Source organism: Mytilus galloprovincialis, chromosome 1 (assembly GCF_965363235.1).
Source record: "Mytilus galloprovincialis chromosome 1, xbMytGall1.hap1.1, whole genome shotgun sequence".
Taxonomy (NCBI): domain Eukaryota; kingdom Metazoa; phylum Mollusca; class Bivalvia; order Mytilida; family Mytilidae; genus Mytilus; species Mytilus galloprovincialis.
The window spans coordinates 125,709,141-125,734,409 of NC_134838.1; the positions used below are offsets into that span (position 1 = coordinate 125,709,141).

Genomic DNA, 25,269 nt, shown 5'->3' on the forward strand with positions numbered 1-25,269 from the left:
ACTTTTTGTCCTGTGACTTTTTGTCCTATCAAATTTGTGACTTTATGTCCTGTGACTTTTTGTCCTGTGACTTTCTGTCCGTTTACCGTAAAAGACAGGGGCAATAACTCTAAATTCTTGGAAAAATAAACAATGGAACCAGCTTTAAAATTCGAGAATCCCAGATCAAATAGTTGTATTTCAGATAGGTATTTGTGAAAAATAACTTTCCCAATTGATGATTACTTAAATTATTAAACAGAAATAAGGCAATAGTAATGCATGTTCCCTGTCAAGCAGCCACGTGCAATTCTACATGATTATTAGCATTTTCCCAAAATTTGATTTATTTCATGTCTAACAGTTACAAGGATATTCAAGATTCTACAGCAAATTATATTCCTGTGTTATTTGTAAATTAATGAAGATAATTTCTGTTGGCATTACCTCATTAAGCCTATACCTAGTTAATTTTGGTAGAAATTTTATCTACATTTGTACACTGTCTTGACTGTCTTGCTGTTTTTGAACATTATTTACCATACATCAAGGACGTATATTAGTTATACATTGTAAGTCCTTGCATACACGTACATGTAGGAATCAAGGTAACTTGTACCAATGTTAAATGTTTATTCTTGCCAGTGTAAACTCGTACCACAGCAATTTCATTCCATTAAAAATGTACAATATATGAATATTTTATAATTGTTTGAGGAGCAATAAGCTACAAATTGGACAGTGTGACAAGTTTTCAAATGATATACTTTTTACAGACTTGTGAGTCGATCAATAAAATTTAGATTCAACATTTATCAACATTCAAGTGCATTTGAACATGTTGAATAATTAACCATATGGTGCTAGATAGCAGGATCTGCTTACCCTTCATGAGATCACCCCACGTTTTATGTGGGATTTGTGTTGCTTTGTCTTAAGTTTTCTATGGTATGTCTTGTGTACTATGGTTTTTCTTTTTTACTTTTTCTTTTTTAGCCATGGTATTGTCATTTCTTTTTATCTACATGTATGAGTTTGAATGTCCATGGTATCTTATGCCGCCTCTTTTAGCATAGTTGCAAGTTTGTTTTTAGTGGTAAGAGTTGACTTTGGTACAAGATAACTATAATTCTACCATGTGGACCATATTGGGATTTACTGATAAACAATTTTCAAATTCTTGCATTTTTCTTTTTTGATTGACATGGAATATACTCTAACAAAATCTTTGGCAATTGGCAATCAAATGGAAATTTTACTTTTAAGATTTTTCTAAACCTTTTGATTAAGTCCCCCATTAAAGATTAACATGATACAACTGTTGATAAAAGTCCCTGTTACATGTTTTATGCATAATAAAAATATTATTTATCAAATATTTATTGAATTGATTAATGTTTGTATAATTAGTAGTGGCAGTGGAGAAGAAGTGGACCATGGATTAGAAGAACTGACCATCATCACTAATTTTCCAGAATCTCCATTGAAAGGACCAAAATCACCACTTAAAGGGCCAAAATCACCAACAAAGTTAGGAATAAATAAAAAAATATCCTTCTCTACATCATCTAAATCTCATCGTGTTTATCAGTCAGGGTTAAGAACTTTATATACATCTGGTAGACCTCCATGGTATGATTCACATGGATCATTGAAAGAACCATTTGTTATAGGTTAGTAAGATCTCATCTGTTTATTATTGATGCATTAGAATACTATGTATTCAGTTTGAAAATGTATTGACACATACACACACACACATTTAAATGTATATATCTGTAACAAAAAAAAGTTCCTCTATGTTTTGACTTTTCAATTCTGTTACTTTGTAATCAATATCCAGTGTATTTACATTATAGAGGGGTCTCTAAATACTGGTACTAGTTGAAGCAAAGAAAGGTTGTTAAATGCAAGCTGCTGTTCATATTACATATTACATATGTTGCTGTACACTATCGAAACTTTGTCTTTTGTGATTAGCTTACTCAAATAATTCAAGCCTTTACCGTCTCTGATTCTCTCTGAGTCTGACATGTGAATTTCTCACTTATTATAAGTACATGTACATAATAAAAGTATATTTGGTATATTGGTTCCTTGCATTGTCTACCTGTGCGTCTTAGTTTTTTTTGCCTTGACCATTTGACCATGTTTTTTGGTCATGTGAATTTCTCAGTTACTATGAATAATGATATATCTGTAAAGAGTAGGATTTCCTTGTAAGGTCTACAGGTTTGTCAGACAGGCTTCACCTAACCTTGACCTCATAATTCATTGGGCCATGTTAGGTTTTTGTTTTTTGGTCTCTTTTTATCTCACCTGGCCCAAGGGTGAAACCATCTGTAATTCACATACATTTGACATAAAATAGGGTTACAGGAATTGTCAAAAATACAGCACAGTATAACAGATCACATCAACCACCAACACTTTAATCCTCTGTATAGAAATATAAACAAAGACAAACACCAACAAATAACATATGGTCAAGATATTGTTTTTCATGCACTTAAACGCCAATTAAATGATTTCATTCATCGAAAAATCTCTTTGATAGAATAAGGTTAAAGCTAGTAGCCTAGTATTTAAAACTAGCATGTGCTTTGAATCTTTTACATGCATATAATTAAATATGACTAGGTGTATGTGGTGGCAGTGCCAGTGGTAAAACCACTGTGGCCAGGAAGATAATAGAAGCTTTAGATGTTCCCTGGGTCAGTTTACTGAGTTTGGACTCATTCTACAAAGTAAGTATGACTTTATGGAGGATTATAGTGCAAAAGGTAAAACTACTGTAACCATGGTTACCAGGCTTATTATAGAAAGTTGGTTTACTTTCAATTAGTTTCGTGATTAAATATAATTATGGATGTTGGTTGGGGTGATAAACTACATTTGATGTTTACATTATCTTTTTTTTTAACCCAAATTAATCAATTCTATTGCACCTTTACATTTTCAGCTTTTGCAGTATGGGTTCATTCTGCTTAGTACATTTAAATGTGTGCTTGGATTTCAATCTATGAAAACCAAAAGCACTTTTTCAAAATCCCATGTGAGATCTACCATTTTCATGTAAGAAGTAAGATGGTTAAAGATGATCAGTTTAATACGGGCAGGCATATTAATGAATTTACTTTATATTGTAAGTCAATACAATAAAAGAAAAAGTAATTCAAGAATTCAAACATAAAAATATATTCAATGAGTTACTAAACTTTCATGCTAATTCACTCCTGATCATATTGAATTAGTTGTATTATAAGATATGAAAATTATGATTATATTTGCAGGTATTAAATGAAGAAATGCACGAGACTGCAAATAGAAATGAATACAACTTTGATCATCCTGATGCCTTTGATTTTGATTTATTGATAGCCACACTACGCAGGTTAAAAGAGGGTAAAAGTGTGGAAGTTCCTATTTATAACTTTATCACACACAGTAGAGATCAAAGTACAGTAAGTTAAGCTAAGTGGTATACGATTCTCTTAAAAATTATCTTGGGTTATGCTTTTTGCAAGATCTATTTTAAAAAAACAGTTTACTTGTGCAGACATATCATGCATAATATATCAATTAATATGTCCTTACGAAACTATTTTACACTACCATGTCTTAGTGTCTGGTCCTAGTAGGGGACCTCAATAAAGGGGTTGTCATTTTTGGATGTTTCGTTCAGGGATATGTGCACATTTAATTGTAGTCATCTAAATCAGTTCAATACATTAGGTGTTATGGTTCTTACAGAATTTTGGAAAAAGAAAAGAAAATAGGCATAGATCACTGTTAGAAAATCCTATTCCTACATTGAAGTTCAAACTTTTTTAATGTATAAAAATAAGATGATCTAGTATGATAGTCAATAAGACAACTCTCCACAAGAGACCTAATGAAATAAAAATTAACAACTATAGATCACCCTACAGCCTTCAACAATGAGCAATGCCCATTCTTCATAGTCCACTATAATAGGCCTCGAAATAACAAATGTAAAAATAATTCTTGCCAGTTCCCTTTTATAATTTGCTTTTATTTGCAGCTAAGTTTGGGGTGAAATAATACTGAAACTATATGAAGAAGAGCCATCTATCATTTAGAGCTATTTTTAGATATTTCTTTGATTTCAATAAACAATTTTCTGAATAACAAGTTTTGATTTATCTACATTTTCAATGCAAATGACTTCTTTCAGTTTTTAATAGATCTTTGATATTGAACTGTATATGATTTTCTTTTCTTAAAATAAATCAAGGTGAATTTATATGTTACACAGTTCACTGTTAAATAAATTGAAATGTATATGTATGCATTATTGCTTATTATTTTAGAGAACAATATATGGTGCCAATGTTGTAATATTTGAAGGTATAATGAGCTTTGTGAATAAAGAATTATTAGATGTAAGTACCCCTTATTGATATTTGTATTTATAATAAAAATATGTGGTATGATTGCCAATGAGACAATTCTCCACCAAAATTCAAATGAAGTGGATGTAAGCAAAAATATGCAACCGTAAGGCGTTGTATTTTTCATCATCATGTAATTCATTAAACAATCCTTTATTTTGGTTTGTACATTAATTCAGATTTGTTAGAAAAATCTTATCAGTAAATATAACCAGAATGGCTGGTGAAAAACATCAACAAGTGCCAATATATTACATAACATACATGCTAATTGATAGTACAATATATCTAAGAAATATATATAATTTTGAAAGTTTATATGATCTGTAGCGGAAATATGCATACTAATTATAGAATTTTGCTAGATAAAACATTTGAAATTAATATTTTAGTTCTCCAGATGCATGCATACAAGTTTTTATATATGCCTCAGTTTTTCAAAATACAAAACAAATCTTGAGAATCAGATCATCTAACCAGAACCATATAGATTTTTAAAAATTTGAATAGCTCCTGAAATTTAAGATATTGATAAGGAGCAAGAAAATCATTTAAAGTAAGTTGTAGCAGATTTTTCTGAGTTTTTCTATTGGAGATTCTTAAAATTTCTATAAGTGATTCATTTGAATTTGTAACTAGTATTATAGTAATGCATCATATTTGTAAGGATGAGGGAAGTACATTGTTTACAACCTTTAACCAAACTCTTAATTTTTTTTATACATTTCAGTTAATGGACATGAAGATATTTGTAGATACAGATTCTGATGTACGACTGGCACGTCGATTGAAGCGTGACATAGCTGAACGAGGAAGAGAACTAGAGGGTGTTCTCAAACAGTATAATACATTTGTCAAACCAGCCTTTGATCATTGGATTTCTCCTACTATGTCAAGTGCAGATATCATTGTACCCAGAGGTATCATTATAATACATTGATCCATGTCACTTATGTATGGGTTATTGGGATTAAAACTCAAAGAGACTCAAATAGATTAATTGTTAAATTATTGTGTTTGATTTTAAAAATGTTTACCATAAGATTTATTTTAGTTATTGTTCACTTGGTATTTTTTTTACTGAATTCCATCATTTGAATTATCCACAGAATTGATATAGCACTTGCCATTTAGGTGAAATAAGAGGTTCAAACAGGGGTAAAATCTCAAGTTTAGATTCTTTTTATGTTGTCAATGTTAATGCTTTTAGTTTTTTTCCCTTAAATCTGTTATAAAATTCCCAGCCTAGAATTGATTGATCAGATTTTGCCTAGGTCTTTTATTTCTTATGTAAAAGGTTTTATTGCTATTTTACGAAATTTTCCTTTATTCTTGCTGTCTGATAATTTCTTTTCTCAGTGGAGTGGAGTGATATGAAAAATTATCACTAAAAACTAAGGGGGCACATGGTTCATTGACATGTAATTGACAATTTCGTCATAGGTAAAATAGTTATAAACCGATTATCATTGGTCATCTCAACAATAATCTGTAATTAACTGCACTGAAGTAAAAAAAATTATGTTGCATCTGTAAGTTCATCTTGCCCAAATGACTAGTGGGGCTTTAATGGTATATTTGTGTGATCCTGTTTAAGAATAATGTTGTTAACCCCTGCTGCCTTCTTAAATGCTTCTCTGTTTTCTACAAATGAGAAATAAAAACAAAAATTCAATAGAAATTCTTATGCATAGTAACAGGTGTTGTTTGAACCATTGTTAAAACAATACATGTTCCTAATTGGTTTACTAACAGGAGGAGAGAATCTTGTTGCCATCCAGTTGGTTGTGTTGCATGTCCATGGTCAGTTACAAAAGGTAAGAACAAGGAATAGTACAAAATGCTTCTGTCCTATAGGCCTAAAATAAAATATTTTTTGTTTCCCCAATCCCGACCGACCCTGCAAAATTGGTGCTACTCATAAAATTTTATTGTCAAAACTAAGTGAAATATTATTTTATTCATTTTGGATTTTCAGGCTTGCCGGATAGTTCGATAATGTTCGAAAATAAAATTATTTCCCTACCTACCTACCCACACCTGGCTTGGCAGGGTCAGGATTGGGGAAACAAACAATATTTTAATTTAGGCCATATAGCAAACCATTTAAATGATTTGAATGTGAAAATATAGAGTTGATTTAATATTAAGTTCTTTTACTTAAAAACAATTAGGGAGAAAATCAACATCTTTTTAAAGTCACTTTTCATCTAACATTGAGCAGTGGCTGTAATAGTATGATAATGCTATGTGAAAAAATCCAAGGAAGTAACAAACAGTCTGAAATTAGCCTTTATGAACATGAAAAACCTATTGAAGGTGAATGTTTGTTTGATAATGATTGATGTTTGCAAAGGACAAACAACAACAAATTAAAGTCAGAAGTTATGATGAGTTTTTATAGGACTGCAAAATTGAAAATTTTTTGGTCGTATATATTGGTATGACGTTGTCATCGTCATCGTCATCGTTTGAAGACATTTGGTTTCACACTCTTACTTTAGTATAAGTGAATAGAAATCCATGAAATTTAAACACAAGCTTTATGACCATAAAAGGAAGGTTTTGGGAGTTTTGGTCCCAACAGTTTAGGAATAAGGAGCCAAAAAGGGCCCAAATAAGCATTTTTCTTGGTTTTCGCACAATAACTTTAGTATAAGTAAACAGAAATCTATGAAAATTTAATATAAGGTTTATGACCACAAAAGGAAGGTTGGGATTGATTTTGGGAGTTTTGGTCCCAACAGATTAGGAATTAGGGGCAAAAAAAGGTCCCAAATAAGCATTTTTCTTGGTTTTTGCACAATAACTTTAGTATAAGTAAATAGAAATCTATGAAATTTTAACACAAGTTTATGACAACAAAAGGAAGGTTGGGATTAATTTCGGGAGTTTTTGGTCCCAACAGGTTAGGAATTAAGGGCCAAAAGGGTCCAAAATTAAACTTTGTTTGATTTCATCAAAAAATGAATCATTGGGGTTCTTTGATATGCCGAATCTAACCGTGTATATAGATTCTTTATATTTGGTCCTGTTTTCAAATTGGTCTACATTAAGGTCAAAAGGGTCCAAAATTAAACTTAGTTTGATTTTAGCAAAAATTGAATTCTTGGGGTTCTTTGGTATGCTGAATCTAAACATGTACTAAGATTTTTGATTATGGGCCCAGTTTTCAAGTTGGTCCAAATCGGGATCCAAAATTAAACTTTGTTTGATTTCAACTAAAATTGAATATATGGGGTTCTTCAATATGCTGAATGTAACCATGTATTTAGATTTTTAATGTTTGGGCCCAGTTATCAAATTGGTCCACATTGAGGTCTAAAGGGTCTAAAATTGAACATTATTTGATTTCATCAAAAATTGAATTCTTGGGGTTCTATGATATGCGTAATCTAACCATGTATTTAGATTTTGGATATTGGACCATAATAGGCAAATGTCAAATTTAAAATTTTTAAGTTTTTAAGTTTAAATTCTTAGACCACATTCATTCTGTGTCAGAAAGCTATGTTGTGTCCATACTTGCCCCAACTGTTAAGGGTTTGACCTCTGTGGTCGTATAAAGCTGTGCCCTGCAGAGCATCTGGTTTATAAAAGCTAAATTAATAATGTGACTGGATGGGAATTATAAGAACTGGTATTTTGATATCTCATACATACATCTGTTCAGAGCTTTCCTGAAATCCCAATAATTAATCTCTTTGTACCTATAATAAATGCACATAATTATTTCTGATGCATGTTTACATTGATTTATGCCATTTTGAATAGAAATTATACGAGATAGTTGGTTATAAGCTTAAAAAACCTTGTGATATTGAAGCAAATGATTTATAATGAAACTTGGATTGATAAATTAATTTCAGAGAGGTTTCAAGTTGAGGTCCAAACTGGCACATTCTGCAGACAATGGTTGTAAGAAACCTGACACTCTGAAAGTATTAGAACAAACCCCACAGATTCAGGGATTACACACATTTGTAAGGTAGGACTTCGAGGCAACACTTAAATTTACATACATAAGGAGATGTGGAATGATTGCCAATGTGACAACTACCAAGCAAAGTGCAAATTAAGATGTAAGCAATTATAGGCATCCATACAGCCTTCAGCAATGAGAAAAACCTAGTTTGTATAATGAACATTTTTCTTCATTAAAAATCAATTTAAATACAAATTTGAATTATTTAGCTTATTCTTTTAGAAGCTATCTGACTAAAATAAAATAGCTTGTAAAGCAGTTAGCTATCTCTTCATTTTTTTTTATTTCAAATTTGTGTTGCCTCAGAAAAAATCCATAGTCTTATTGGCACATATCAATTATATACTTACATTTTACAGGAATAGAGAGACTGCAAGAGATGAATTCATATTTTATTCCAAAAGGTTAATGCGGTTGTTGTTTGAGTATGCTGTTTCTTTATTACCATTTAAAGTAAGTAATTATTGCATAACATTAAAACTAAGGGCTATTTAAGAAAACAAATATATGTGGGGTTAAAGGCAATTTAATTATTTTTGTGTAAGTTGGGCAGGTCATGAAGTTTCTATTGTGTGGTTATTTATGCAAAGTAAAATACAATTGTATTGGTGATGGCCAAACCCTTCCCTCCTATTATTTTTCACATACTATGTTATCAAATAACCCATCTGCTGTTGTATATTTTTTGTAGACTGTTAGTGTAGATACCCCACAAGGAACCTCATATCAGGGGAGACGATTAGATGCTGACAAGGTGAGTTTTATCATCTGAAATCTACCTTTTTTATACTTTCAGAAGCAAAAGAAACATTTTCAACCAAGCAAATTAATACTTCTTTTATATTGCACAAAACTTTATTCAAGTATTAACTAGAAATGTCGGAAGTATGGCAAATCTGATGGGGCAAATTTATATAATATTTGGTATCATAAAAATTTATAACACAGAAAGCTTCATGAATGCATTGGGATTTTAAAAGGTGAAGGGTAATTTTATTATAAGCATGTAAAGGTGGAATGGTTATATTCAATAATCAAATTCATTGATCACAGAGTTTTTTCATAATTTATTCCTTGAAATATTTCTATTACTAATTTTGTTAAAATGAAGTATTTCATTATACAAATTGTTCAAACATTGGTACAAGGAAATTATTAAAGTTTAATTTCTAATTTTCATACAAACAGATACTGCATCAAAAAAAAAATCTTCTCAATTTATTATTTGATTAATTCTACCATAACAAATCTGGCTTAATTAGCTAGCGATTTCCTATTCTCAATATTTTCAGAAACCATTAGACTATGGTCAAAGGTATTTTGAGAATATTGTTTTAGATAAAGTATTGTAATAGATGAAATACTATGCAGTGCTGAATAGTGCCAATAATATTTTATAATCATTGCATGTATTTCTAGAACTCTAGTCCAATGGTAAGCATATGTGTAAGGTTTTCCTTTAACCGTGCTTTTTCTCCTCTTATAACTTTATTTCCTCTAAAGACAAATAGATAGATGCAGAGGTTTCCAAGTCTTCCATTCTTAAATTTTGTCTTCATTAAAGGTTCTTTTGACAATTTCTTCTATAATAATGCTTCCATATTTACAAAATTGATGGTAACTAATCACTAGTTTACACCTTAAGCAAAGTATTTGTCCTGGTTTGAAAAGTTTATAAAACAGTCCATAGTGTACTATCATAGACAGATAATGATGTTAAAGACATGAAAAACATTTACAGCCGATTTCAATGAGTATGTAGGCAAAGGTAATATTTTTAGTGAGCCTGCTTGCTAGCTGAATTGTGAAGTCATTGTTAAGTTAGGTTAAGTATCCTCCTTTAATAGTAGACTAGTCCGACAGATAATAAATTAATCTGTCTGTAGGACTAGGCTACTTCGAAAGGAGGGTAGTATGCCTTACCTAACAATGATTTTACGGTTCAGCTAGCAAGCAAGTTTTACCAAAGATATTACCTTTAGCTACTACACTTATTGAAATCAGCTGTAAAAATAAGTTGATCCAAGGTTAAAAGACATTGCATGATAGTTCTCTTAATTCTTAACTTGTCTGAAAATTATACACAATAAATCAGTATTGTCTGTACAGAAATTCTAAACTTATTAATAGAAAGAATCAGTGACAGAGATTTAAAAAATAGACTTCTTCTTGAATGGTATTTTTTACTCACTTTGTTTTGTACGTCTTATGTACTTATAATTATTGGTATTTTTGCAGGAGGTATGTAAAAGAAGATTTGAAACTTTAAAAACATGCTTCAGTACAGGTAGTGTTGAAGTTTAGTCATCACATAGTTTACCCGTTGAAATAGAAAATTCCTTGTTGTTCCCTTTTATAGCTTTAGCTTGTAACAGTTAATAAGTAAATTTAATTAACAACTTTTAGTGCGCTGTTATGGCCATCCATATTGTATTGTTACTTAAATAACCTTAACTTTTGACAAATTTATAAACAAGGGTTTCCAAAATGGTAAAAATGTCTAGACTTGTCCATTCTTTTATTCAGCCAAGCCAAATCTATGTCATAGATCAATGATGCAGAACTCTGATTTATGAAATCATAGAAGTGTACCTGACTTGCAGACAAAATAAAGCATATCATAGCTTGTGCTTGTAACAATATTAAAGCTAGTTCAATTTAAATGTTCTTTAAGATAAATATCTACAGAACCCCATTGTACAATTGTCTTAAAGTCTTGAGAATAAATAAATAAGTTTTACCAGTTATCTTCATGTTTTTCACAAGTTTTAACATGAAGGAAGAATTGAAAAGAACTACTATATGTACATTTAGATGATGTTTGACAAAATTTACACAGGTTTCATTTTTTGTCACTGATTTGAGTTTTATTGTTATAAGTCAACACCTAATATCAGAAAACTCTTTTTTTTTTAATAACAGTAACTTTCTGTAAGTGGTTGTAGTAATGAAAAGTAAAAGTATACCTCAAAATAATTCTGCTAATTTTCAACATTTAAAATAATTCACTGTCATAGTTTACAATATCCATATGTGGTGACTCTATTCCATGCCACAGATCATTCTGATTGGCTGGAACTTTGGTTTTCCTGTTTGAAAATGACAGAAGGTCCCAAAAAATGCATGTTTTTTTTTTGTTTTAACCAGGTTTTCACTCCCTGTCAAGTTTCTGCCTTATCATTAGATTAGTTTTATGATTAAGTCTGTGTCTTAGAAACCCATCATGATCACTTTTATGATTGATCCAAAACTTTTGAATCACTAAAATTCAACTAATCAGTATACGTTTAATAATTGTATTAACTTTGGAAACCTCTGCACATGATTGCTGTTATTTATAGCATTGATATATTAAACAGGATTTTGTATGAGAGTTTAGCTATGAATAGATATTTTGTTTGATTTGTTGACGGTTTTTCCAAAGTAAATCTTAAATAAAAGTACTTTTTATCTTCAGGTCTTCATTTTATTCTAGTAAACAACTTTTAAATTTTCAAACTACATTTCTTTAAGATTTCCTTTCTGGAAAATCGTAAAAGCTAAAACACTTGTTTCACAACTTGTGTCACATTGATTTTTGTTGTGTTGTGAAGCAAGTTTGACTTATGCCAGACTGCAAGCTGAATTGTTTAATTTTTCTTGCATAGCATTCGTGCACTCGATGTTTTATAGTGCTTTTACACATCACATATATTTTTTGTTTTCAGTTATATGATGATGTCATGTATATAAAACAGCAATTTTTAGAAATACATGTAGTTAAAAATGTACATATATGAAAATATTTTTTTAGGTGTTAGTGATAGTTTTATTGTTCATTTAATTCGATTTTCTTGTATTGTCTACAGATTAACATTGGAACCAGGCTAGAAATTCACTTAGTGACCAATAGTTATAAAATTAACCACATTCTTTGCTGTTTTTTTTCAGGTGGTTTTTAACAGATATTTTTCTTTGTAGTAATATTTTTATGTATACAAGGTATTCTTTTTGTAGATGAAAGGTTGATTATGATAGTTCTGATTGAGATAAAATGCATGATTATATCAATATTTTCCTACTATTAAAAAGTATTGCATTTATTTCTAGTGTATGTGCTATTAATCTCATAGTTGTTGTATGCTATGAGCTGTTTTCTAACCTGAAAATTTTCATAGTCTACTTGCCTGTCTGATTTATTTGCAAGGACAAGGTATTTTCACATTATACAAATTCATTAACACCTATAATTTACATTTAGCCCAAACTTTTTAGATTTTAGCACCAAGCAAAGACTTTTGGTATATACACTTCTCCTGTAGCACTCTTATAAACTAAATATCCATAAAACACTCAAAAAGCAAGATTTTTATACACAAATTACATATTTTAATCAAGTTTTACTGCTGTTTTTCCTCAATATAAATCACATGCAACGACCTAAAGAGTTTTGAATAATTATGATTAGACCTTTCCTTCATTCAGGTTTCATCCAGTTGAAAAGATATCTTAAATAATTTAATCTTGAATAATTTAATGATATGAAAACAGTCCTGGAACCATACTTCTTTTAGGAGATTAAATTTTTCCCTTAAATATGTGAAATAATGTTTCTGAATGATACCTTGATATTATTCTATTGTTCCTGTTATACAAAAGCATTGTTAATTTTGTCAGATCTGTGGAGTATCAATCTTGAGAGCTGGAGAAACAATGGAACAAGCCTTATGTGAAGTTTGTAAAGATGTACGCCTTGGTAAAATACTCATACAGACCAACTTTGATACAGGAGAACCAGAGGTAGGCATTAATACTATGTTAAAATTATGTTCAATGTAACTGTAGAATCAGAGGTAGGAATTTAGGCATTATCAAATTTATGTGCAATACAGGCCAGAAAATAAAACTATCTGGTTTGATGAGAACTGCTTCCTCATTTAATGAAATATTGAAGGTGGTAGATTCTGGTTGATGTGGTTGAAATTGAAATCTTATTCCTATACAGTAAAAATCCTTTGTATTCAACATTTAAATCAAAACTAAGAAGCCAGCTGCCTGCAAATGTAATCTGAGAACCTTACCCCTGATAATCAGGCTGATCAAATTAGGCATGACCCATTACCATATAATTGAGTTGCCTGTTCTTTATGGAAGAAACCCTTCCGCTTGTATAAATAATACTTATTCTCTGCATACGTTTTTATTAATAACAATTAACATAGAAAATAAGTTTATTCAGAGATAAAGTTAAACTTCCAAAGCAAATATTTGTACAATATCTATGAAAGAATTTAGTTAAGGTAATAATTGATTTGTTGTAAATAATGAACTTGTTTGTCTGTTGGTGTTTTTCTTCATTAGCCATGGTTTTGTTGGTTTATTTTCGATGAATGAGTTTGACTGTCCCTTTGGTATCTTTGGTCTATCTTTTACAGAATATATAGGTTACATCAATTGAAATACAAAAAGCACTACATACACAGCATAGCAAATAAATTGGAAAACTACATAGTGTAAAATAGGGCCAAAGGAACCTCAGTATCCTATAAGAAAGGAAAATTAACAATAGGGATGGAAAAAATTATCTCTTTTCATTTTGATTGAATATAAAAGTGTAACGATTAAAAGTGTATATCTAAACTTATTGTAGTTGCATTACTTGAGGTTACCAAAGGACATAAAGGAAAGTCAGGTGATTTTAATGGATGCCACTGTGGCCACAGGAGCCGCTGCCATGATGGCTATACGTGTTCTACTGGATCATGATGTACCAGAGGACAATATTACTTTGACATCTTTATTGATGGCTGAATCTGGTAAGTTAATCTTGATAATCATTGTAGAGGAAACACGCATCTGACGTAGATAGAAAATTTAATCCTGGTATCTATGATGAGTTTTTCTATATAAAGAAACAAAACCTTAATTGGAAAAGTCTTTTCTACATAATTAATGTAAAGAGATATGTTGAATCTTTGAGATAAAAGTCTTTTAAATATATGTATCAAGAAAACATTGACTTGAAAATTATGTAAAGGTCAGGTAACATTGTCAGACAGACAAATACAAGTATAACAATCATTTTTATGGCAAATTCTGTCTCAATTCTCATCTTTGTAAACTATTTTTTTTTCAAATCATCCCCTCTGAAGCTTCATGACAAATTTTATCCAAACTTTAGCCAATTGATACTAAAGGTATATGGTATAAAGTTTGTGTGTTTTTTGTTATATCTGTCCCTAAACAACAAACATGGCCACCATTGCTAAAAAAGTGAATATAAAGGTAAAATGCTTTTGTTGACTTAAAACATGACAACCATAATAGATGTAGTAAATCTTACATGTAAAAGATCTATTTACTATCTATTTTCATGAACACTTTCAGATGAACCCTTAAAGGAGTTATTCTCTTTGAAATATAATTTAGTCTTTATATGTGTCAAATTTTGATATATGACAGACAGGTGGAAGACACATTGTTCATTATCGGTAAATAAATGCTCTTATTTGATATTTGTAGGTGTTCACTCAGTTGCCTATGCCTTCCCCAAGGTTAAGATTGTCACAACAGCTGTTGATAAAGAAGTGAATGAAAAATTCCACATTTTGCCAGGAATAGGTATGCAAACTATGTTCATCTATTACTGTGTCATGTGATCTTTACAAATGCTCAATATTATCATATGCTATATCATGTGATCTTTAAAGATGCTTAATATTATCATATGCTGTGTCATGTGATCTTTACAGATGCTCAATATTATCATATGCTATATCATGTGATCTTTATAGATACTTAATATTATCATATGCTGTGTCATGTGATCTTTATAGATGCTCAATATTATCATATACTGTGTCATGTGATCTTAACAGATACTCTGATCTTTAAAGTTTTTATTTTTAAGGGAACTTTGGAGACAGGTATTTTGGAACTGACTTTGAAAAGCTAGTACCAATAGACAGAACTCAGATGACAAGATGTTATTCAGAACCTGGATGTCGCGATGTAGAACAAGCAGAATAATAAAGAGAAGATTATTAAAAATAAATCATTCCTGTTGACATACATTTCAGGAAAGCTGGTTTTTACTGTTTTTTTGGGTTGTCTGCAGACCTTGTATGTTTATACACTGGTTGCTTGACTTGGCATTATCAAACTATTTTCTCAGTCATTTTATTTAAGATTTTATTAATGAAGAGATTCTATATGCATTATTAGTTTCAAAATATACAATTGTTAAAATGCTACCTAATTTTCGAAAATACTGCATAAAGTTTGTCTGTTTTAAAATCAAGTAAATCAGTGGTAAGTGTTAAACAATCTTTATATAATGCAGCAAATTTCATTCATTGAAAGATTGGGGACCTTAAATATTCTGATGCTATGCTATGGTCATTTACATATCTTTTACCTTAAATTTTCTGATGCTATGCTATGGTCATTTACATATCTTTTAAGCTTTTCAGTTATTATAGGATTGGTATTTTATTTTTCTGATTTATTTTCTTTATTTACAAATTCTTTGCAGTTTTATTACTATTTTTTTTTTATAATTAAAATTCTACCTAATAGGTAGATTTTTTACCAGCATTTCCCTACAGTAGGGATAATTGCACCTGTTAAAAATGCAAGAAAAGGTTTGATGATGTGACAAGTAATGTGAATATATAACATAATCAAATTAGAAAATACTCTCCACATGAACAAAAAAAAAAAATTAACATGGCACATTAAGTAATATGATCTCTGAAATTTATAATGTTTTACCTCATGGACTCCATGTCCATGTCTGCAGCCAGTTTAAAGAAGCCTGACTTTTGGGCTGTAGATATTGGTTTGAACATATTTAATAAAAGTTTTAGTTAAACTATCCACCAGATACTATGTGAAGTAGATGTAAGTACTATAGGTTGTATTTCATATATCAGATGACCTTTAATTACTTGCTATAATGATATAATCATGATAAATTAGGAATTTACATTTTTAAACTATACTGAGATTAGTGCTAAATAAGTAGCAGACATTTATATTACTTGGTACATCTAGCCAAAAGGTATGTTACCATGACATATTTAACACTCTCTTAAAAGGTATGTTACAGTGGCATACATTGAACACTTCACTAACTTATATAAAGTTTGACATCACATACTAAGTGACCTGAAATGATACAAATATGTGTGAAAATGGATCTGGGAGAGGTTACAATCACATAACTGACTATGATCTTAACTTAACTTATGTTTTAGTTCGAATCTCTAATATAATGTGATGTATTTTAAATGATTTGATGTAAAGATGCATTTTAAGAAGTATTGCAACAACCCACAAAAGAAGAAGATAACTTTGTCTTTTATTTTGCTCATCCCTGATTTATAATTAGATCAGTTCAACAAATCTAAGTTACCTACATTTTAGTCCTTTTTATGTTGAAGTAAAATTATTTAATCTAAGGAAAAGTAGATTACATTTGTTATAAAAAGATGCCAAGCATTATACTTGTAATATGTTACATTAACAATTAATGTTATTTTGTTTTATCATGTTCTGTTCAGAATAAGATTTCTACATTTTAATAGTACCATTATGTAGTATATGAGCCCCACGCATGCTCCAATGACTAATTTTCAATTTGTTCCGTTATCTTTCTAGTGGATTATTCTATAAAAAAAAACCTTTTATCTCTGATATGCATTAAATGTAAGCTATTGCATCCATGCAGACCATGGCACATATTTTATAGCTCATTTGTTCTAGCATTGTTTTATCAAAATGACTACATGGAAATGAACAATATATAAATGGAAGATTTTGTATATATTTACATTTTAATACTAGGTATATCAAAATAATGTCGGACCATTTTATTGGATCAATACTTTTTTTTACATGAATTTATTGTATAATTGTTTGTGTGTATGGGGTTTTTTGGTTTGTCTTTTTGTGGAAGAGGGATGTCTTCACATGGATCCCCTATCATCTGTTCCTCCTGATTTTAAGGGGTAATTTGTAAGAACAAGATCATTTCAGTTATTTTCATACAATGATACCTCTTAACTGGTTTAAGATTATTATTTATGTCAATAAGATTATCCTTCATCATTAGTAAAGATATATGACAAATATCTCAACATAGAAGAAACCAGAAATAAAAAAATCTTATTCCCATTATCTGATCTATTATAAAACAAAGAATTGTAGAATCTCTTCATGTTCATGTGCATATCAATTGTAGGTGGTGCTTTTAAGTTATCTCTCAATGTTCTTAAACTAATTTGGTGTTGATGGCAGTTGAACAATAATCGCTGTCAAATAATTCACAACAGGTCTTCAATATGATAAGCAGAGATTCATCTCCAAAAAATCATTTGATTTTTATGCTCTTAAATTTTGTATAGCATGCATCATTTTTCATGGAAATATTTATTGTTCCAAATCATTTTATTGAATAAAGGATATTATTGAAAAAGTGTGAGGCTTTAATCTCAGTTGTAACAATCAGTTATTCTACTTGTTTAATTTGCAATAGTAAATGTAAATTGGTTTACAATTGTAGGTATCAGTTGAATATAGCAATGTAACAATAATTTGAATTATGACTGTTAAACATATGATTATTGGTTTTCAAAAATACCATAAAAGTCCATATATTTTATTTTCCAAATATTTTGATTGTCAGAGACAATATTATAATTTCTAGCAGCAGTGTTTGTTATAATTCAATGTTTTGATATAATTTTGCTAAGTATCATGAACCTCAGAACAGATATGTAATCATCCTCACTTGTTTTCACATTTAATTGAACCATGGAAGTAATATTTAGAAGGAATAACAACGACTAATTAGCATGTTTTTATAGCATGCTGAGCTCTGTACTAAAGTCATACGATTTCATCCAATTATAGTCTCAGCGGTAAGACGCCTTTGGTTACTATCTGCGTTACCGCGGTTGTAAAAGGCATCTGGAATTTCTTATCAGTCACGTGGTTTTATCGAGTCCGGTAATTATAGCGCACCTGTGGGAAATCCCTAGTTTATTAATAACAAGGTAGCGCTGTATCACATAGAATATCTACCTTTAGCAAAGAAATCGAATGGTGAAAAAAACTTGAAAAACGGACGAGAATTGTTCAAACTACAGCAGTTTAACATGGAAAATTGTATTTAATTTAGCATATTTTTGCTTTTTACCGTTTGTTTTAAACTGTTCTGAAAGTATTTTCCGGTTAAAAGCGGATCCCGAGTTAAACAGTTAAATACCGATGAATCGATCAGGTTTCACATGATGTTTAACAAAATAATGTAGGCAAATGTAGGCATAGATTTTTTTACTGTTGAAATGTGCAAAGTTTATCGAGATTGAATGAAATAATATTTACTTTCAAGTATTCTAAATTTATGTATATGTCATAAATGTCATTGATTGCATTATTGAAACTGGACAACTAAAACGGGGATAATATTTTCGTAAATATATATTTAAAAAGTGTTTATTGTGGAATGCTTGTATTAATATAATAAGCTATACAGCAAAAAATATAACAAACCGACGAAATGGGCTTGCATCTATCTGTCTTACGGTAAATTTATTTTTACACAAATTAGTTTATGTATCAAGAACTTAAATTGAAGGATAGACCCGTTTAGAATTGTTAATAATTTAATTGACTATAAATACACGAGAGATTTAGATTTTTCGTATTTAATAAAGGGTGTCCAAACGTATTTTTTGTACAGTCATCTTCTTAACTTTATACGGAAATGGTTTTTTAATTGTCTGTAAATTTTAAAATTGAAATGACACAACTTTGTTCTCCAATTTCGTATGTGATAGCTGTCGGTTTTAACTATTAAGTTTAAACTAACCAAAAATAGGGAAAAATTGGACTAAAATAAAAATTGAACGAATGACTTTTTTCTGCAGCGTACATCAACGGAATGTAACGAATGGACTATTCGGGTTACTTCGCATGTATATTCGACAAAAACTTGTCTGTTCGTAGTTCTCCGTGAACACGAAAATGACCGATAAGTGTCAGTGATTTGATCGATCACATGCGGAGAATAAACTTCCATGCCAGATATTGAACCAATTAACGAGTTATTGAAAGATGGGCGGTAACGCAGATGAAACCTTTGAAGTGACGACGATGTTATTCCTTCCAATATTACTTCCATGATTGAACACAATGTATTTGATATATAAATTGAGGAATATGTTATATACGGTAATTAGTATAAAAAAAAAAGAATCAGATTGTGAGTGTGTGTGTTTGTTAAGCTGAAGATTATAGTGTACTTTACTTATATCCTTCTGGAGTTGAGGAAAGCTTTGCTTATATGTATCCTTCTAGTGGTCCAGAAATATTAGCTTATTTGTATTCTTTTTGGGGTGAGGGAAGCTTAGAACTGACAATTAAATTTTAATTTTAACCTCAGGCACATGTAACCCAAGTTTTATCTGAATTAAACATTAAACCTTTTTTACTAATGAAAAGGATAGTGTCAAATTAAAATACCAAACTTGTTGCTTTCTTTTCAAATTATTTGTAAAACAATCCATGTATTTAATGATTGAGTGTATGGTCCTGTATTAAAAAATGATTAATTATACTCTTACTGTTGAATTTAGAACATAACAGGCCTTATTATGTTTAAAGTCTTAGTTTTAGTATCAAACATTGTTCAGTATTTATGAGAAATCTGAGGAAAAGGTTTGCTAAAAGTCATTCTACCTCTAACCCACTTTTTAGTTATCTACCCTTCATATCTGTCTCAATATACAAAGTCAAATAGGGTGTATTTTGTCATCATTTTAAGAGATGTTGCTATTATTGACATCTTTGCCAGCCAAGGGTCATAATCCAGCCCCCAAAAAGAGGCGGCTGGATTGTAATCCTTGGCTAGCATAGATATGGTATTGCAGAATTACATTTTTTTTTCAATGAAGAAACATGAATTTAAAATTAGATAGTCAGTAATTTGGCAACATATAACAACAGTACAATGAAGATACCACTGATCTTTATTGTGTAGAATCTCTTTTTATTTAAAATTTAATCACAAATAACCATATACCTTTCAAATATTCTAGTCAAATGTTACTTAAACAAATTTATGCTTTGATCTGGATTTATTTCCATCAAATGACCCAATATGTTTAAAGTTTACTTTATAAAATGTGTAAATGTTATGCAATGTTTGCATTACCTATCTAAGTTTATAGTACCTACCTTAGTTGTGTATGTATGGATGAACCTATGATATTACATACCAATGATTTAAAATGGACCTTAGAAGCATCCAAAGGGAAATAATATTGTACAGTTCACTATTTTGTTCAATCATCACTTCAAAGGTTTATCAATGTTTTATTATACCAATCAAACAGCCTTTCAAACCGTTGAAGATACATATAAGAGAAGTACATACTTTTCAAGATTGTCAACAAAATTTTTTCTGAGACTTAGAATGCAACTTATGTATGGTGCTTTTTGTAAATTTTTCTACGTTTTATCGGTTAAATATGTCATTCATGCTTGGGTGGTTCAAGGTTTATGTCACTGACTTTTTCATTGGTATTTGTTTATCGGAAGGGACTGTCTTATTTCTTTTTCTCGTTTTACCTTGTTGTACAACAGAAGTAAATTCATATGAAACATATTGACTTACCTGAAAACAGCCATTTGTGGAGTAAGATAAATTTTCAAACTTTGTTTATAGGTGACAGATAAATAATTTATAAGGCTGATAGCTCATGTAAAAATCAAGGCTCAAATATGTTACTCACCAGTAGAAATAGATTATTCATGACATGTTAAATAGTAGGGTTATTAGTCATTCCATACATTTAATTGAAAATTAACTCAATTCTCTATGTATTACCCAATTGTTACTATAAATATATTTTATTTATGAATAACGACTGATTAATGCATACATTATAAGTTATATGGTTCGTTACTGACCCCCTACGGATCCATAGAGGGTTAGTAAAATCCATAGGGGGTCAGTAGTTAACCGTATAACGAATTTATTGCACGCTGGACTTTTTCTGCTGCGTTTTGTTGAAAAATAAACAATGAAACGCAACAACATTAATGGATGACGTCACCATTAATGCGTCACGAACCCCCTATGAAATTTACTAACCCCCTACAGATCCATAGGGGTCACCACGTGAGGACATTAAACCAATCACAACATGATATTTTACCAGTGGTGCGATAAAATAAGCTATAAGCAATCTATCTATATGTTAAGATTGTTTTGTTTTTTTTTTTATAAAAGTTAACACTCTTTGGTATGCATGCAGATTACCCACAGATACTTTTTAAAGGTTAAATTGAATACAAAATTTATTCAAGATTCAAATATCAACAATTTATTTTAGTATAATCTCATCATATTATTATCTGGATGTTTTAATGCTCAATATGCCTTCTTCTGTTAAAAATTGAATGTTGTTTATTGTAAATTTGAGTTAATGTGTGGATGTTTCAAATGTAAACTGTATGGACTTTCTGAAAGATGTGTTTATTTTGACAAAACAGTGGTTTGAGTTTTATAAACTGATAGTTTATTTAAGTTTTTTTCTGTAAACTTCCTTCATTGTTACAATCTATTTTCATCTTGAAGAAACACACAGAGTGAAAGATTGTTCTGAAATTATACTTTACTGATATCAGATATCAGGTAGGTATTATCTTTACCATTTAGTGAAATTTTTTTTATAATTGATAAAACAATGGTGTCTGGCTTACAAAATTATAAATCTGGTATCTTTAAGTTTTTGTTATGACACTCCATTACACCTTTCATACATTTTCACTTTGTCTTCTCCAGAATTGATTCCAACAATGTAGGAAGGAATTCCAAAAATTTGAACAAATAATTTTTGTTTGTTTGTGATGTAATTGAATTTAGACAATTTAGTATTCTTAACAGAAATTTAAAGAGAATCTGTAGAAATACAAGATAAGTTTTTTTAATTTAAAACTGATCATTGGTTCAAAGCAATTGTTTTATGAGTATTCACTTTTCAAGTACAAGTCTATGTTTTACCAATTTAAACCATTGGATGTCATTTAATTTGATAGTTGAACAAATGAGTATTTTTTAAGCACTTGTATTTTATGTATGAAATTTAAGTATACAATCAAATTGTTTATCTGCATAGGATCTGTCTTATGATTACTTAAATTATGTAAAGCAAACAATCATACATTTGAAATTTTATGGATGTATAAGTGAAGATTTTTTTTGTGAATGTTTAAACACATTTTTACTAATTTTGACCATGTATTTTTTAAAAAGAAGTATACAATATTCTTTGTGTCCTGTTTCTTTTGAAACAGATTGTTGCAAAATAAAAAAAATATGTCTTTTTTTTTGTCTTTTATTTTATTTGAATGCGTTTGATAGAGCATCATCCTAAACTTTTGAGTACACCAGGGGGAAAATGAATCAATAGTACTTAAGATGTTTTATACCATGCAGGTTATTTAATAGTTTATTTGATGCTGTTTATGAATTAATCTATAAAAAGATACTTAGGTTTTTACTCCCTCATGCAAAGTTGAACATAAAAGGATTTAGCTATTGTTTTTAGGTTCTTCTTGGTAATAAAGCAGTAATCAACTGTCTTGGTTCTTATGCATTTTTGAATTTAGATTATTTGGCTTTGAATTTTGTTCCTGATAGTATGATGTCTTGTGAGCACTGCTTGGAAGAGTGGATTCGGTATTTATTTTATGTTATCATGTTTTACAGTACAGGAAAAACAAATATGGCAGTCAGGAATAGACACATAAAGAGGCTGTGTAAGGCAAGTCTGTTAGCTCAACTCTCCCTTTAACCTTGTGCAGTTGTGTCATAGAACAACAGAAGAAACTAAAAATATCAGTTGGAAGTGGCTTGACATAAATAATGATAATAAATGAATTTGGCATTATGTACAAACGAGGACATAACATTAGCCCTACAAACCTACATACAAGACATAACAATACAATAACTAATATGCAATAAGTTACATGACACAAAATGGAGCATGGTGATACGCAAAATGGAGCAAGGTGATAATATGCAGATTAAGAGCATGATAATGAAAGTTATAAAAATTAAAAGGCATAGATTAATATAAACTAACCATGATTAGGGAGATGATAAAATGTATAACATAAAATATTATAATTATAGAAGAGGGGCGAAAGATACCAAATGGACAGTCAAACTCGTATATTAAAAATAAACGGACACCACAATGGCTAAAAAAGAAAAAGACGAACAGAAAAATAATAGTACACAAAACACAACATATAGGATATGATCTAAATTGTCAAAATCAAACATGATATATTAATGAATAATTTGCACAAACTGTGCACTTACAGTATTTACATGGCATGTTTTTGAAACATTTATAAACTAAGGGGACGACCATTTGATATTCTGGGGGGGCCAGGAGGATTTTGAAAATGAATAACTCGGCCTTGATAATCACAAAAATAAATGGTTTGTTCTGTGGTAGTTTGAAAATAAATTACCTGACTTGCAATGTAAATAACTCAGCAGGTCTAATCGAAAGTACGAGATGGCACCAGATTCTTCATAAATTCATCTTTTTCCCCAAAAAAAATCACTTCCCAATTTTTTTAATAATAAAAGTATAAATATTATTTAAATATACTTTAAATGTCTGAAAATTGGTTTCATTTAACTTGAGGTATATTGTCTCAGGAAACCTTACCTCACTTTTATTTTAACAGGGCCGTAACTACATTGAGGCAAATGCCTCATGTAGGAAATTTTAAAACCAAACGCTTGTCTCCATATCAAATTGTGTTTGATGACGTGTGCCTTGCAAGAAGCAAGTTCTGTTTTCCCTCAGATGTAGCCCTGATTTTTCGGGATCAATGTTTCTCATTTATTTGTCTTTTGTTCATCGATTGCCCTTCTGTATTCTGTAAGTGTTGCATTCCTTTTGTAATCTAGCAATTTTGTTATGTTCTTGATCATGAGTTTAAAAAAAAACCAGCAGCCACAGACTTAACTATGTGAATTCCATTTTTGCTTTATCATGCACATTGGTATTTTGATGTTGTCCCTAGAAACTTAAGTCTTATACTGAATTTATACATTTTGCCTTGAGACGAAAATATTGTCAAAAAATTATTAAAACAAAACTTGCATTTTCAGATTATTAAAGGGTCTTGGGCACACCCAGAAAGCATGATTTTGCATCATTTGTTCTATAGCTTCTTGGGCATTCAGTGGCTCCAAAACCCTCCAAAAAAAATTTTGCCTCGCTTTGCTTGGCAAAATATGTTTACTAATACTTTTAAAAGAGTCTAGTTACAACCAACCTTTAATACTATATGTATATGCACTTGGAAATATAAAGAGATTTATTTCTGCAGAGGAGGAGGATTAATTCTGATTAAATTGTATACGTACATAATGACTTGACTATCCTCCTGCCCCCCCCCCAAACCCCACCCCACCCCCGAATATCAAATGGTCGTCCCCTAACTGAAATATCATTTTTATACGACCGCAAAATTTTAATTTTTCGTCGTATATTGCTATCACGTTGGCGTCGTCGTCTGCGTTGTCGTCCGAATACTTTTAGTTTTCGCACTCTAACTTTAGTAAAAGTGAATAGAAATCGATGAAATTTTGACACAAGGTTTATGACCACAAAAGGAAGGTTGGGGTTGATTTTGGGAGTTTTGGTTCCAACAGTTTAGGAATTAGGGGCCAAAAAAGGGCCCAAATAAGCATTATTCTTGGTTTTCGCACAATAACTTTAGTATAAGTAAATAGAAATCAGTGAAATTTAAACACAAGGTTTATGACCACAAAAGGAAGGTTGGGATTGATTTTGGGAGTTGAGGATC

The 25,269-nt window shown here is 30.3% G+C and overlaps 1 protein-coding gene across 2 annotated transcripts; it reads left to right on the forward strand.

The window, feature by feature from the left end:
- The first annotated feature begins 93 nt into the window (after positions 1-93).
- Positions 94-22,755, forward strand: LOC143057775 (uridine-cytidine kinase-like 1). Of its 2 annotated transcripts, XM_076231171.1 has the most exons (15): positions 94-188; positions 1,390-1,652; positions 2,620-2,726; positions 3,273-3,443; positions 4,314-4,385; positions 5,125-5,314; positions 6,150-6,211; positions 8,264-8,382; positions 8,739-8,832; positions 9,071-9,133; positions 9,799-9,813; positions 13,036-13,158; positions 14,009-14,174; positions 14,881-14,979; positions 15,269-22,755. In XM_076231171.1, exons 1-15 carry the CDS (start codon positions 133-135, stop codon positions 15,385-15,387), a joined length of 1,719 nt encoding a protein of 572 aa, XP_076087286.1. In that variant the 5' UTR covers positions 94-132; the 3' UTR covers positions 15,388-22,755. The 2 variants fall into 2 exon arrangements, with proteins under 2 accessions (XP_076087286.1, XP_076087294.1); XM_076231179.1 differs by lacking the exon at positions 9,799-9,813.
- The last annotated feature ends 2,514 nt before the right edge of the window (positions 22,756-25,269 follow it).

Bases quoted from the DNA above. Each gene is read 5' to 3' on its own strand.
- LOC143057775 (XM_076231171.1), top strand. From the start codon at position 133: ATGGAACCAGCTTTAAAATTCGAGAATCCCAGATCAAATAGTTGTATT. The intron at 8,383-8,738 runs GTAGGACTTCGA...TACATTTTACAG, and splicing joins GGATTACACACATTTGTAAG to GAATAGAGAGACTGCAAGAG. The intron at 13,159-14,008 runs GTAGGCATTAAT...AACTTATTGTAG, and splicing joins TTGATACAGGAGAACCAGAG to TTGCATTACTTGAGGTTACC.